This window comes from Ascidia mentula, chromosome 6, assembly GCF_947561715.1.
Source record: "Ascidia mentula chromosome 6, kaAscMent1.1, whole genome shotgun sequence".
Lineage (NCBI taxonomy): Eukaryota > Metazoa > Chordata > Ascidiacea > Phlebobranchia > Ascidiidae > Ascidia > Ascidia mentula.
In genome coordinates, this window is record NC_138571.1 from 11,892,941 (window position 1) to 11,909,091 (window position 16,151).

Genomic DNA, 16,151 nt, shown 5'->3' on the forward strand with positions numbered 1-16,151 from the left:
TTTGGCAACCTTACCTTTATTATGATATTACATACCTTTGTATGCTGGTTTCTGCACAGTGCAGCAAAATGTTTGAATGCAAAAGAAATCTAATGACCGAAACACTTAATTTGTTGCAGTTCCTCTCTGGTTCAGCTTCATAACCACGGTCTTTGGGCAAGGGCAACTTGTACCCTGCTTGACTAGCTTCTGTCAGCTCACCAGCTTGGTTCCCTGGCTTAAGTACACCCTCCCTCAAGCCCCCAATAGGTGCTTTGCATTCAGGACAAAAAGCATCAACTTTTGCAACATTGGTACAATCACCAACAAAGTACAGATGTCCATTGGGACATAAATATTCTTTGGGTGGTTTTTTGTAGGTTGGATCCAACCATGTCTTAACTATTGCCTTAACATCAAAATATGATGACTGTGGCATGGTGGGAATAAATTTGTTATTGATGCTCACATGATTTGTGACTAAAGTGTAAAACTGCATAACTAGTGGTTGGTTTGAAGTCGCCATGGTTATTACTGCTGCTACAAACAACTCTGATATAAGTTGATGATTTTTGGAACCAAACCATACTTGTGACTGACAAAGCAATGCTTCTGACACAGAGTAGACATTGTCCATTAATTTTGACGTATTGTGTAGATTTTCAAGAATTGACACCGCAAACTTAAGTTTCTGTTTTTTGTCATGTGAAGTCCTGCTGAACACAGCCCAGGATATAATATCTAACATCACCATCATTGAAGGCTGTCCATGACATATGTTGGATAATTCATCACACACTTCCTCTATGTTCTCATTGTCTACACTTTCGTTAAGACATTTTTTTGTTGTTTCCACTGTTTCACTAATGACCACCAAAAAATTTGCAAGTTCCTGCTCAACGTCAGTGCGTAAGTGCTTGGGCACTAGATTTTTAAGGTATTCATGTTCCACCAAACTGGAAAACAAGCTAATACCATTGCGTCGGCAAAACAATTTTACAAAGTACTGAAGCACAACTTCATCAACTTTTGTCAGCTTGTTGACAGTATCTTCTAAAAACTTATCACTGTTTATTTCAATTGGGTCTTGAATTCTATCTATGACTACATGTAGGATGAATCGCAAATGTGCTGCTAAATCCAGATGCTGCAACTGCCCGGTCAAGTGCCCTTTTTCAAGCATTTCTATTTGTTCCTGAAGTAGAAGGAAAATTGATCTGTTTATCTTCTGGTGCAACATATCTTCTACACACTGCATATAGATTATCATCAATTCTAATTTGTTTTCTAAAATGCTGCTCACAGCAGAAAAATGAAACTCCAATTCATCTTTAACTTCCTGGCGATCACACCGAAGAAGCAGTTGTAGGATAAATGACCTTACTGTTGGTGTGTGATCAAAAACTGTGGTCTCAAGTGGTGCCATTTCTTTTGTTCTGTTTTCACCAATTACTAGGGTATGTAATGCACTGGTAATACTTTTCTTTGCATCGGTATTAATCATGTCAGATCCAGGTGCTGGGAAACAAAGTGTGGATAAGTACTCAAGAAAAAAACTTGTGCAGTTAGCTGACAAAACCTCTATATCTTTACTTTGTTGTGGTGAAAGAGTTTTCAATTTTGGCACAAAGTTTTCTGGCACCCTAACTCTACATGTTGGGCAATATGGCGCCAAGGAAAAAACATGTGTGCAACGGTAACACAATGCATGACTGCAAGGGAGGACAACTGGTTCAACAATCATCTTTTTACATTGTTTACATAAACTATCATTCCAATCTAGCAAGTACATCAAGCGAATTTTTTTCACAATTCCATTGAGATTTTTAACCAGCATGTTCAAATACTTGTCATTATTAAGACCAATTTTCAAAGCACCTTTCCACAATCTTTTTGATAATGGAACAAGTACTTTTATGTACCCTTCATACAAGGTTTCATCAATTCCAGGGGGAACTAGTTGCTCCAGAAAAAGAGCACCAAATGCCAACGCTTTCCACATCTTTTGTTGCATTTCTGTACCTGGGTTTAGCAACACTTCATCGGCTGTCGGTTTCAGTTCTCTAATTGTGTCAGCCCATCCATGATAATCTTCAACCGTTTCCAAATTGTCTGATTTCTGTTTAATGTGTTCCAAAGCATGTCCAAGCATCACAGTTTGCACTATCACTGTGCTATGTCCGACCTGTTCTTTTATCCAGGCTTCAGAATTTGCAGTTGTTAGCAATTGTGGAAAAACCTTTAAAATTGAGTGAACTTGCTTTATTCCTGTGGTAAATTGTTCCAACAAAACAAAAACTAGTGCAGCACAATTGCTTGAAATTTCCACATCTTTATCATAATCAGTTTGTTTTTGTTTCCACACTTCCATTATTATATTCATAATCAAATCAATTTCAACATTCTGATCTGTTGCACACTTGTATTTTAAGCAAACCATGTCATGAACAAAATACTTCAGCATTTTCTCAGGACAAGATTGAAATGCCTCTTTTAGAATTACATTTAGTGACATATTGCTTATTTTGTTGTGGAACCTCATTCTTGCACCTTCCTGAAAATGTACTAGCTTCCATTGTTTCTGAAAAACTGTTATAAGTTTGCGACTAAATGGAAATTGACAAATATAATCCAGTGATCCCCTCACAAGAAACTGTTGTGATTTGTCAGTATTGTTCAAACTTAGATCGCAAACAATTTTATCATGCTGCAGATTTAACCAGACGTCTTGCATTGGACAATTTACATCCTTGTTGTTCAGATATGGACCCCACAAAGTACTCAGGTTGTGATCTTCATCAATCTCGCTGATAACATAGGCTAGTAGAGTAGATGTTATTTCTTTCAAATATAACCAAAGTGCTTTGGTATAAGATCCACCTTCTTGGAGGGCCATTGAAGAGAATGCAATTGTGCTTGTCCAAGACCTTGGCAATGACTGTAAATCCAATTTTTTTGCCAAGTCAACTATTGATTCAGCAATTCTTTTCACAAATGCTGAGCAAATGTTATCTTTGCTAGAAAACACAGACAGCAGCAGTTTGGCTCTTTCATCATAAATTTCTTTAGAAGAAAAATCTAATTTAGTTAGGGCAAGAGAAAGTGAGTGAACAAGTAGATAATGTAGATCTATTTTGAAGTTGGGATCAACAAAGTTAGATACTCTTCTTTGGCCAATATCGTGTGTGTGGAAATTTTGTTTTTCTAAACCAGAGGCAAACAATTCACCAAGACTCAAGTTTCTGATTTTACTTGGAGGCCCAATATAATCTGCCGTAGCTCTGAATTCGTCTACAAACACACTAGTTGTTTTCAAGCTAAAAAAACTTTTCAATTGGTTTTTCAGTTGAAATTGGCGTTCTATTGCATACAAAAAAGCCACAATAAGCTGAGCATTACAGTCCTTTAGGTGGATGAACTTATCTTTGAGAGCATTTCTAAGGGCATGCTTAGCACATGCAATAAGATTCAACGGTGTGTGTGACTGGGGACACTGGATGAGTAGAACAAAAGATTGAATTGATTTCCTGCTAGCTTGTTTTAATTGCATGAGAAATTTGTTGAGCTTTTCAATAAATTCAGACACGGTTTTGAATTGTTGCAAGGTAATCAACATGACTGTTCTTGGCTGCATATGAAGTGATTCCTCCAGAACTTGGCGATCCCTTTCAGACAAAATTTGAGAAAAAGATGTCACATCTAGTTCTACAATGCCTGTTTCTGTACATGAGCCAGTGTAACTAAACAACAAATTTAACAAGTTATCATGGTGCTGATGTTCAAAGTATTTTTTCTGCCATTTAGAGGTTTCCTTTCTGATTTGTGACTTCTCCAATCGCAAAACTCCATCGCAAGTTGCTGTGTTGAGAAGCAGAAGTTGTGCAGTTTCATAGGGCTTTTTGACATCTGTAACACTGATCACAGCAGATCCAGCTGTGTCTTCCATGTATCCCACAAAGGCATCAGTATTACTGAAGTCCAGTTTGGTTGATATGTATTGAGGTTGAGTGATATGAGAAAACCAACGCACCCATTGTTCTAACCGCTCAGTATCAGTCCTTTGACTAGCTGAAAGAAGACTTTTTGTTGTAAAAATGTGTTTTTCCAATCTGTTGATGAGAGGAATAGGAAATTCAGTGTACACTATTCTCATGTCTTCCATAACAACCAAACGAAAGTTGCTATGAACTCTACACTTTACCCTGTGACCACCAAGACCGAGGTCTACATATCTTTGTCCAGCAAATGTAACGTAATGTTGGTTCAGTGCATCATACAGTGATTCATACAAATCCTTTAGGTTCAGAAGCAAAACAGTGTTGCCTTCTTCCATACACATCTTTATATGGTTGATGTTACGACATTTTTCAGTGTAGTTATTATCCTGAGGAAAGCTTGAACCAAATACAACTTCAAAATCATGTTTTCCTGTTACACGTGAAAGAAGATTCACTGCTGCTAAATGGTTGGTCATTAAAAGAAGATAACGGCTCTCACAAAAGTAAGTGTCATCATCATCTTCTTGTTGCAGATTGTCACGAATCATTTTTTCCAGGGTTATTTCTGGAATGGTTTGACCTGGCCAAATGGTTTCAAAATTTTGAACAAAAATTGACAGGCAATTAAATTTACCTCCACTAAAGTTTCTCATAATAGCATAAAAGACATTGTAGTAGGTGGGTGTGGTTTCCTCATCACAAAACACAGCATAAATCATCTTCAGCAATCCATAATAATCTCTTAAACCGAAAAATTCCTGATCACCAATATTTTGCTCATTGCCTTTTTCAGTGTGTCTTAGCCTTCTTTCCTCATCAATTTGTAAATAAGACTTCGTTACAGCTTCAACAATTTTAGACACATCTTTATATTCAGTGCCTTTTGAATGAAATATTCCCTTTGCTGTGAGCATTAGGTCTTCTTTTGTAGGAGCCCCACGATGCACAAATAGTCCCCGATTCATTTTTGCTGGATCAAGTGCCCAATTTGAGATGCCAACAAAACCAACATTTCTTAATGTGTTGTCATCTTTTTGTTGTGAGCTGGTGGAAACCAACAATGTGCTGTCTGTTGAACCACTCTCAAGCAACGGATGTAAAACTTTTAATGGCATTTTTGGAGAATCTTCAGCCAAACCGATTTCATCTAATACCACAACAGCTACAAACTTTTGGCAGTCTTGCCTCTTCTGTAAGCTCTTACATTGTTTGAATACACTTTCAATACCAACTGCATCTGTAACAGGGCTGCACTGAAAAGAAAGAACATGAATTTGTTTGAGTTTTTGAAACACTCCATTGTTAGAATTTGAACCCTGCATTGCATCAGTGACAATAGTTTTAGCCAAAGACTTGGAACTTCCTGGTTTTCCAATGAGAAACAAAGGGATTCTCATTTCACAGCACATGATAATCATAAATACATTTTCTCTCAAAGCTTCATTTGAAGCAATGTCATCACTAAGTTCAATTGCATTAAGAAATACTTCTTGACATGAAACAAGTTCTTGCAGTATCTGGAGTTCTGACACAATATTTCCATAGTTTGTAAAGCATCTTGAAAGCAATTCACGATATGTTGTTCTTTCAGACAAAGTCACATGGTAACACATTCCAACTGCATGGATTAAACATAAGACAATATGTGGAAGGCTTGTGCTAGTGGTGTGTTTAAATAAAGGAAATAACCAATTTTTGTTCCTGTAAAACCAATCAAAACTCACCAAGCATCTTTCAACGTCTCTAAGACTAACAAAAAGACATTCTTGTCGGTTTCTTTTCATAAATGCTTGAGACATGCTCAAAATGTCAACCATAACTGGCTGATGAGACTCTAGTTGCCCACCCTTGTAATTGCGATGCACCATTTGCTCAATGTAAACTCTTTCTGCCCTTTCTCCCAGCTGCCCAAAGTCCCACACAAGTGGATGCATGCTTGGTGGAAGTGCAATTACTCTATACACAAGGCAGCGCATAGGAATTTCTCCAAGTTTGTCAGAGGTGTCATCAGTCTTTACTTTGAATCCAAGTCCAGCATTTTCCATTTTTTTAACAGCTTCTTCTGTGTGCCTTCGATAAGGGTTACATGCAGCAACAATTTTTAAGCCAGACTTACTAATCATCTTTCCACATACACTGCCATCACATACAAATTCTTTGATAGCATAAATTGCTTCAGTTGTGTTTGCTTCATCCAAAAATAGAATAGTTTCAGGGATGTTTTCCTTCTTCTCAACGACTTTTATAAGCTTGTTTCTGTTTTCTTCTGCAAGATCAGCAGCTTCAATCACCTTGTTTTGAATGTGTTCAACTGTGATGCCCCCATGCACTTTGACAATAACCATGTTTTTTATGTTATCAACCATTTCATTTTCATCCATTTCATCATTTTTCTTCAAGTTTGCACAATTTGCCTTCAACTTGCTCATGAACTCCACCATTCTTGTTTTCCCACAGCCGGTTTCACCCATGATTATGACTGGAATGTCGCATCTGAACCTCATGTGAATTGCAAGCATTTTTAGGACATTGTCAGTTGTTAGCTCATAAGTTGGGTCTGGATCAACCACATGTTCAGTATTTCCAAACACTTGGTACAACATACTAAGCTTTTTTTTCCTTGGGAAACCATCAAAATTACATTGTAGATCAACTCCTTGCCTTTCAAGCCCCTTTACAAGGGAATCCTTCATCATCCCATGTTCAATGACGTTTTTTTCTCTGGAAGAGAGCAAGTCACCACGGTTGTTAATTTGAAAATTTAAAAATGTCATTGACATTCGGTCATCATTAAAGAATATGTAGGGGTGTTGCCTCTGTTCCCAGCTTCTACGCATCTGCACCTGATGAAGGTTTAAAATATGGTCATCTCCTTTTGGCTTAGTATCTGCATCTACCAGGGATGGTGTAGCAAAGTCCTGTGACATCCTAATCATGAATTTGACAACAAAGTTCTTGAAGCCAGATAGACCAGAGTCTGGTCCCATTAGATCTGCATCACAAAACACAGAACTTTCACAGTCCCTAAGTTGACAACTCAAAAAGCTTGCAAAGTGCCTCAGTAATGACCATGATGGGTCCTGCACACCACAATGTTTGTGTAGGGTTTGTAAGCAATCCATTGGATCCCCAGTTGGCTCTTCATAACAAAACTTGTCAAGGTTGGACTGCTGGTCATACAGCTTTAGGTACTGGTAAGGTCTTTGAAAAGTTTCACTTAAAAACTCTGCTCTGTCCATTCCTATAATGCCCTGAACTTCCTCATACCCATTCAAAAGCAGCTGCAGAGGTGAAAGACATTGTGCAGTTGGGAGAAGAAGTAACAAATGATCGAGAACAGAAATCTGTCATAGAAGATAGATTATGTTTTTCAAGAAATATGTGCTGTACAGTTTTTTATAATTGAGCAAGAAATTTTTAATTATCTTCTGACACAATTTGCTTTCGTTTATTTATCTTTCAGTTATGTGATGAACCATTGGATGGATAATTCTGTGCACCTCATACTAATAAAAAAAGTTATACCCCTTCAAGACAGGTGTACTCAATGCAGTACATGTGAGAAAAGTGTCTTCGCCAAAGAATTCCATGGTTGTCTTCAAATGATCCAAGGATAATCAAGTTAAATAAAAAGTCATTTATCCCGTTTTGCACCTGCAATAGTTATGAGCTAGTTGAATCCACTGTTAGAACTTCACCCACTACCTATTATCTGTTGCAATTCATTTCAAAAATATGTTTCATCACTTAACACTTACTGATGTATATAAATATAATGAATAAATAACCCAAGTCCATTAGATACAACGATCCAGTTTTGCAGTTACAATGTACAAATGTTAAATTAAGGCAAAGTTTTACACATACCGACGGTGTTATATCCAGGTGCACAAAATGAGGGTCATCATTTTTCGCATTCGAATCTCTGATTGTTTTTAGCACTTGACTAGGATGGCAATCCTTTTCCAAAAATCTGACTGTAGTCTTATGCCAATTATCAGAAAGTGTCTGTTCAATGCGTGAAATGTACAAGGACTTTCCTGAACAAATTAACAAATTTCGTTTAAGCTTAAAAAACAGAACTTTATGCTGTATTTGTTGTTACTTGGTCTTTTTTTATGTCTCACAAATTAGAAAAAATATGATTAGCGACAAGAAATATGACCTAATCCAGCATTATTTGATGTCACAAGCAATACAGAATGATCTCCTCTGCTATCTCTCAATTTTTCTTGGAGGTATTTCTTTGTATCATCGATGGAATATCTATTGACGTAGTCAACCTTTTGCTAAAAAAATTAAACATGTATGCCTACAAGCAAGGAATTGATTCGTTGAATTTGATTTAATGGAACCTACCTCATGAAAGAGGGAAGCTATAAAGTGGTGATTTGAAGAGCATAGTATTACGAGGGTAAAATCTGTTAAACAATCTTTTTGTAATAGGTGTAAAGTGTTTTGTACAGAGTTGGCAACTTCAAAGTCAAGTTTCTCAGTGTGAACCAGACAGTAGATTCTTTTTCCTTTAAAAAAGCACAAATTAAAAATCCTAAAATGAGAAAAAAAAACAGGACCAATCACTAAATTTTTCCAATTTAACAGCGGCAAGTGTATTAACAGAAAATACTTATTTTATATTGTTTTAAGTAATACCTGAAGTGCCACTGCTTATAACAGCTCGTCTAAGCAACAAATCAACATCATTTTCAGTGGTTTTGTCTGTACAAAGAAGGACTTCTGTAACTGTGGGAAGTGGTTGTTTTGGTGATAACATAAACAGTGATATGAGAATGGTGAAGGTGTCCTGTTCTGGACAAATAATCAAGTTGACATTTTGGTGTAATGCTTCGGGAATCATCCGGTTGGGGATTGAAGACTGATCAACAAGCGTACTGATGTTTTTTAAAAAATGCCCCAAATGGTCCAAGCAGATGCAATCTGTTAGTGAGGTTTTCTAACAAACAGAATTGTGTTGATAAAAAGAGTGTACCTCAGCATGTTCTATAGATGTAATGCAATATGTTCTTAAATACATATGTCAAATATAATCACAATTGTCCCATTTGAAAATGTGGCCCATTTATCATAGTTCAGTTTTGTGAAAGATTTTATTTTTTTCACTAGCTGGTAGAAACTGAACAAAAGCTGCACTTCACAAATAAGCGTAAGTTTCAAAACAATACCGAATGTTCATCAACATATCTTGTGAATATAGTGTTGACACATATGCTTGGTTCATTACTTCCACGCTCATCCGTCTGAAGTTTTTTAATCACTTTTTTAAGAGTAAGGGTTGTTTTGTCCTGGACCACTAACTGAATTACACCAATACTTCCAGTTATGTCCATTACACCTGGAAATTTCAGTTAGTATGTGTAATCTTGCATAAAAATGTATGTTTAACAACCATTCAACTTTTTTTGCAAAAACACTGATTTCTTGCCTTTTAAAATGCATTACATGGTCTTGGCAAGTTTTTGGTATTATCTTATGCTTACCATTTTGAATCTCAAATTGTTGACAAAATTCATCTATGATGTCATCTTCATTCTCATTTTCCAAACACCATATAAAAATGTCATCATAGTCAAGTTTATATGCTTGCTGCACTCCAGCTTTTGCAACTTTTACTGGGACATCATCCTTTCTTAGCTTGTGCACAATTTGGAACCTATTTTCTTTATCAGATGTTTCTTCATTGTTTGTGTGTACTAAAATAATTGCTTGTAATACTGAGCAAAAACATGTATAAAGCTCGAAACCATACCTACAGTTTCTTCTTTTACATTATCCTCATTTTGAACTTCATTCAGTGCTGAAGCTTCTCCTAAACATCTTAATAACTCCTCGTGATTAATATCACTTTTTATGACAGATAGTAGGGTAAAAAGTTGGTTGGGTAGGTCTTTGTTGTGTGATGCAAAAGAAAGCTCATGGCACAAGTAAGAAATTTGTTGAATATTGTAGTGGTTTAAATGGTAGTACTCCAACCGTTTGTCAGAAAGGCTTTTCCTCCACCTATAAAATAAACTTGCTCTGGACTTTGCAAATAATAACAAATATTGAATTTTTTTTAAATTGTTATAACCTTGCAAGTGCTCCCTTTAGGACATTGGTCAAGTTCTGCAACTCCACCACTGCATTTTCATTGCAAATCATGGCTGGGCTCACTTCATCAAAAGTTACTTTGGCAAGCATGTTGCGTTCATCATCTCCATGAGATTTACACCTTATAAATATTTATTCCTATAAACTCACGACATTTAAGCCAATGTTTGTTATGCTTAGTCAAGAACACTTACTGAATGGTGACCCTGAAATGATCGAACAAAAGACATCCAGCTTGTTTAAGGTCAACATATGCTTGTGCCAGATTTTCCACCACTGATAATGTTTGGATGAACAGTTTAACATCTTTTAGTCCTTTATCTTCAATGAGCATTAACCGTGACTGCAGATCTTGAAGGTCAGACAGGGTCATGTCATTCTTTTCTGAATTAAGCAGTGACAGAATGATGTTTCGTTACAACTTTTGATTATTTATTTAGCATGATAAACAGTATTAACATTGTGTGATTTAACCATCTTTATAAATTCTGGACGGCGATTCCTACCAGCCTTACAAATATGGCCTGCAATTCAAAGGTTGGGCACAACTGTCTTAATAAATTCATGAAAATTACTTAAGATGATAAAAGTTCATTAAATAAATACAAACAACTGTAACATTTTGTTTATACTTTAGTACTTCTATTTTTGTTTTAGAAATTTTACCGGTGTCTTCTGTTTGTGCATAACACAATTTAACTGCACATTCCACTGTTGGAATTTTTTCATCACAAGCAATTATGTAAGTTCCGTTGGAAATGATATCTTGAACCTTCAGAAGGGAAGACTGCTCTACTGATCCATGAAATTCCTTAATTCTTTTCAACCATTCAAGAGTTGAGGCAGTTGCCTTCTGCTTATACAAACCAATTAGAAATATTTTGAATGCAATTGCTAAAAAATATTTTCTTACTCTAGTAATATTTAGATTGTGTGCACAATTCTCATAAACTTACTGTATTATTTACCATGAGTATTTATAGCATTATACTTACAAATTTAATACAAAATTGAACTGAATATCAAAACTTTACCCATTTTTTTATGAGCCCTTCATCCCGTTTGTAATGTTCATGCACTATATGAAGGGAATTGATGACATCCTCAAGGCTTGAATCCTTATGTAGGTCAAACAATAAAGGCCCAAAGCCCATGACAGCACTTAGAAAACAGGAAACACGATCAACATCATCAACTGATTCCCCTGCTGATATCATTGCAAGATCACTCATCACTTTTACTTCACTTCGATCTGTAAATTATTTTAAGGCCTCATATCAAACTTTTTTTAAATTGCCAGCCTATTAACAAACCTTTCATAACCCTGATCCAATCAATAAGTTTGTGCTCTGTAACAAACCCGTCAATCAAAGTGCAATATGTTTTAGTGACAGATTTTAACAATTTTCCTGCTGCAAGTGCTGATTCTGATATTGAGCCTAGTTTTGTATCTTCAGAAATATTTTCATTCTGTAAAACACAATGTTATAACAAAGGCATAATTTATTCGTTTCTTTTCTTGTTTAAAAATGGTTTTACCTGCATAACATCTAAACATTTGAAATCTCCATTCAACTTCAAAATATCTTTAATTTTTAAAATTGCAGCAATGTTTTCTTGTTGTTGTTTCATGGAAAAGTAGTTGCATATTTGATTAATTCTCAACTCATTTATTTCCTCAGAGTTACTGGAGTCATCAACTTGAATTTTGCGGTCAATAATCTTTGCACAAATTTCTGTTGTTTTGGGTGTCTCATTGTATGATGTTGCAGGAAATTGAAACAATGCCTCATAAAGATGTATTACTCCATCTCTATCTAAGTTTGTAAAGTTCCTCTCAACATCAATGAGTAACATGTTTCCTGAAAAAAAAAATTATCATGATTTTAGAATATTGATTCAAAAAATGTTTTACAAAGGCAATTTTCTAAATAATTTCACTGCTCTTGTGTCTCCTGATAATATATGAACTAAACCCAAGCAAAACATCACGTTGTTAGATTTTCCACACCTCTGTCACCTTTAAGTTACCAGTTATTAACTGTTAACCTATAAACCGTTTCAATTGCTAACATAATACTTCCAACAGTAAACATTTAACATTTGTTTTGCCTACAAATTACCACCTACCTAACAACAAAATATTGACCAACAGACAGCAACCTTAAATACAAACAATATTTAATAACGCTAATTCATTTGGGATAAAACAAACCTTGAATTAACAGTGTTTTCATTGGAGAAAACTTTTCCACCATTTTCTTCCACACATTACTAACAATATCATCAAGTGAAAGCTTGTGATTTTCTGTCTCTGCCAGTGCAGCTCTATAAAATGTTTTCCACCACATCTGAATGAAAGAATTCTTATTGATCTGAAAAAAACACAATAAATATGACACCAGAAACACAAAACACCAAAAGACTGCTCAAATATACTTACTTTCGTTGCAAAAATTTCCATTATCACTTGTTGCTGTGCATCAGTCAATCCAAGCAATGTAATTTTTGGTTTAGAAACAGGTTTGTCATTTCCATTAACATAGCATTTAATTACATCACACCAAGATGAATTTCCGAAGGATAAATTAAGCTGTGGGTCCTCAAATGTACCTGCCAAAAAATCCTCTTTAAAGAAATTTCCGACTTCTGTAGCATTTTATGCTGATTCAAACTTTAAACTGCTGTGCCAAATAAAATTCTGTGAAAAGTAAATCAACTGAAAATGTAGCAATGGGTAACAAAACTTTTTACAAACAGTTAAATGCCTTTTTAATATTTATTTGTGGAAATAAGTTTTTGTGCTTTGATAGATAATTTTGTTATTGTATTCATATGTAATATGTAAAGCTATGTTGCCACCTGATGTTGGTCTCCAATAGGCAGGAAAAGCACAGCAGCTATAGTAAGTAACTTTGGCAAGAAAAAATATATGTTTATACCATCTGAGGTCTTCCCACACAAACCTGGAAAAGTTGATTGGCACAAGTCAATAAGATGCTGCTTTGCTGCTTGACTTTTTTTAACAAATTCAAGTTCACATCTTCTTAAGTCAAACATTTCGGTGAGACATTCAAACCTCTCATCAACACTGGACTCCTTTATTAAATTTATTAAAAGTGAGAAAAATTAGTTCGGTTTATATAGTTCAACTGTAAGTCAAGAAACCTTTTTAATCATTGCCAAGGCTACTAAAAATTCATCTTTAGCTTGCAGAATAAGTTCTAAATTGTTACTAGAAATGCTTCCAACATTAAACATATTTTGTGCAGAAGCCAATCCTTTCTTAAAAAGTCCAAAAACTTTCAGATGTTTCTGAGAACCAATCTCTGTTTTTGCTAAAAGAATAAAAATGCATATTTACATAAACCTGCGGGTTCTGTTGAAACAGGAATTTGTTTTAGTTTTGTTTAACATGAGCAATCCTTTTCTGATGATTTTTTTAATATTGAAACTTACCGATTAACTTTAGGTACAAAAGTGCTATGGGGTGATTAAGTATATGCAACACTTTGTCAATGAGGTTTCCATCGACTTTATCCCAATGATTGAAAAATATTTTTTCAAGACTGGGTAAAATGCTTTTACTTTTTGAAAGTATAGAATTTAGTTGCCTTCCACGTTCCTTGCTCTAAAACAAAAATATATCAAGTTTTTAAGCAATATATGGTAGCGATTTTGTGCATATGTGTGTTCGTGTGTCTGGTGATGTCGGTGTATGTCTCGCTAATTTTCAGATTGGCCAGGGCGCAGTTGAATAAAGTGATGAGCTGTTGCAAGGAGTGTTTGAGAGCTGTTATCGGCTACATTGGCGAGCATGCCAGGACCCTCTGGAATTTTATGATATGGATGTGAGACTGTGTGCCTTGGAAAAGGAAATGATTTCTGTAAAAATGGAGAATCGATTTCTCCGCAAAACAGGCGAGGAATTGTAAGCTCGAGTTTCGGAGTTAAAAGAGAGGTTGTCAAAGCAAAACAGTCTTCCAAAACCTAATATTAACGTGACTGAGTTCTTTTCCCGCGGTTCTGAGATGAATTGGCAGGAGTTTAAACTATATTTCGAAAACGTATCTGGGGTCAATAATTGAAATAATCAACAAAAGGGAATTCATCTCTTTGCTAGTTTACGAGGCCCAGCTCTCTTAATACAAGACTTGACACCCACAGAGAAAAAGCGGTGCTATGAGGATCTTTGCATGGCTTTGAATAATCATTTCACACATTCAAATGCGCTACGAGCAAGAGGCTTGTTTCACACGGCAGTGAGAAAACCTGATGAATCCCATCGTGAATTTGGCAATCGATGAAGACATTTACAGTAAGAGGGTCATCCACAACTGGCAAATAAATGTGTAGAAGAACTTTTAGTTCAACGAGCGACAGACTGCTACGCCATGCCACTGCCGCGGGCAGTTTGGGCACCGTGAGTGGAATTGCAACCTGACTCCGCTTCAACGTAGAGGTTATCGGGCGAGTGATTGGAACCAAGACGACTCGCGGCAACAAAGACCTTTAAACCGCCGCTAGCTGGTGTTTTAGCCGGCACACCAGTGATGACTCATACGGCTTCGGACAACAACAATGTGTGGTACGCCGACTTCTCTATTGATTATTCAGTTAAATTACACTCTTTTCTTATTTGTGTTTTTATGTATATTCCACTGTACACTCTACGCCTAAATGAACAATTTACTGCCGTAGGATCCGTTGTTGTTTCAGACCTAGGAGCGCTGCACACCAACATCATCATCAGCAAGACCTACGATGATTCAACAAGCGCAACCTCCATACGATCCCGACCATCTCCAACCAAAACCACCACGTTTGGACTGTCCTCGGGACGTTAAGGTCTGTCGATGTGGATCAAAGGAAACGTTCTGAGAACCGAGTTGGCGTTTGCGTTTCGATGGGTTTTGCTTTGGCCAGCACGGCCGGGTGGCCACCTTTTCGTCACATGCAGCTTGTCGCAACCCATCACCTCCCAGTGCGACTGGCTGCGATCCTACGACAGACGGTGATTCTCCGTGAGGAAATCATCTTTACATGGGTGCCTGACTCGATAACCTTTATGGTTTTATCGGTGCCCATGCCATTTCATATCCTTATATATTGTTCGTCGCGTAGTTGCTTTTCTCGCAAAATAAACATGATTTGATTTGATTTGATTTGATTTGATTTGATACCGGTTCAATGGTATCATTGTTAGATAAATGTTATTGTAACATGTCAAATCTGTCGATATGTTCCACCAAATTAAATGCTGTAAATGGCACACGTTTACGCACATCAGGAGTAAAAAATGTTGAACTCTCCGCAGGCACTAAGGCTTGCATGTAAATTAATTGTGACCGATCTTGGTTTTTGCGCGGGTATACTTGGCTTGGATTTTTTGCGTGCCCATAACGCCCTGTTAGATTGTGCCAATGGGAAATTACTATTTGGCAGAAACACTATTTTGTTATCGCAATTTTGTTATGTTCCGCCCATGCCTTGCGCTCCAACTGACTTGCCAAACCATTTAAAATGCCTACTAAGTAGTTGTGAAGATCTGTCGGAAAATGAACGAACGCATGTGCGCTAGCTCGTCAGAGAATTTGTTGATGTGTTTGTCGATGAACACGGAACACTGGGGCGAACGTCTCTTGTTAAACATTGCATCGACACAGGAAATGCCAGACCAATTCGGCAACGACCGCGTCGAGTAACGCGGCAGAAAAGAAAAATTGTGGAGGGTGAGATTGAAAAAATGCTCGAAGCAGGTGTAATTGAGCGCTGCATTGGGCCTTGGGCTTCTGCCGTTGTTCTTGTCCCTAACAAAGGGAAAAGAAACATACGAATGCAGACGGATTGTCGAGGCAGCGCTGTTGCCGGGAGGTATGCGTTGATTGCAGTTCCGCTGCCAGTTTTAATGAGGGACAAGTTCTGCAGATTTCATCCTGTCCGAAACAAGACAGTAATTGTCTGGAAACTAGGAGTATCGAAGACATACGCTCGATGCAAATTGAAGATACTGAGATTTGTGCTATATTACGATTCAAAAGCCTTAGCCAACACAAACCTCCTCTA

At 36.7% G+C, this 16,151-nt stretch overlaps 1 protein-coding gene across 2 annotated transcripts in view; it reads right to left on the reverse strand.

Moving 5' to 3' along the window:
* The window catches only part of LOC145907481 (E3 ubiquitin-protein ligase rnf213-alpha-like), a 29,199-nt gene that overhangs the window by 4,640 nt on the left and 8,408 nt on the right, over positions 1-16,151 (reverse strand). For both annotated transcript variants that reach the window (XM_082994886.1, XM_082994885.1), the window contains exons 25-44: positions 13,545-13,716; positions 13,254-13,423; positions 13,052-13,184; positions 12,529-12,698; positions 12,301-12,460; positions 11,625-11,947; positions 11,399-11,555; positions 11,120-11,337; positions 10,752-10,938; positions 10,280-10,469; positions 10,066-10,206; positions 9,745-9,995; positions 9,476-9,688; positions 9,161-9,330; positions 8,631-8,931; positions 8,337-8,500; positions 8,143-8,266; positions 7,845-8,017; positions 7,503-7,631; positions 36-7,321 (exon numbers count right to left, since the gene is read on the reverse strand). In XM_082994886.1, the coding sequence (XP_082851012.1) occupies positions 36-7,321; positions 7,503-7,631; positions 7,845-8,017; positions 8,143-8,266; positions 8,337-8,500; positions 8,631-8,931; positions 9,161-9,330; positions 9,476-9,688; positions 9,745-9,995; positions 10,066-10,206; positions 10,280-10,469; positions 10,752-10,938; positions 11,120-11,337; positions 11,399-11,555; positions 11,625-11,947; positions 12,301-12,460; positions 12,529-12,698; positions 13,052-13,184; positions 13,254-13,423; positions 13,545-13,716 (10,832 nt within the window). The remainder of the gene's footprint in view (positions 1-35; positions 7,322-7,502; positions 7,632-7,844; positions 8,018-8,142; positions 8,267-8,336; positions 8,501-8,630; positions 8,932-9,160; positions 9,331-9,475; positions 9,689-9,744; positions 9,996-10,065; positions 10,207-10,279; positions 10,470-10,751; positions 10,939-11,119; positions 11,338-11,398; positions 11,556-11,624; positions 11,948-12,300; positions 12,461-12,528; positions 12,699-13,051; positions 13,185-13,253; positions 13,424-13,544; positions 13,717-16,151) is intronic.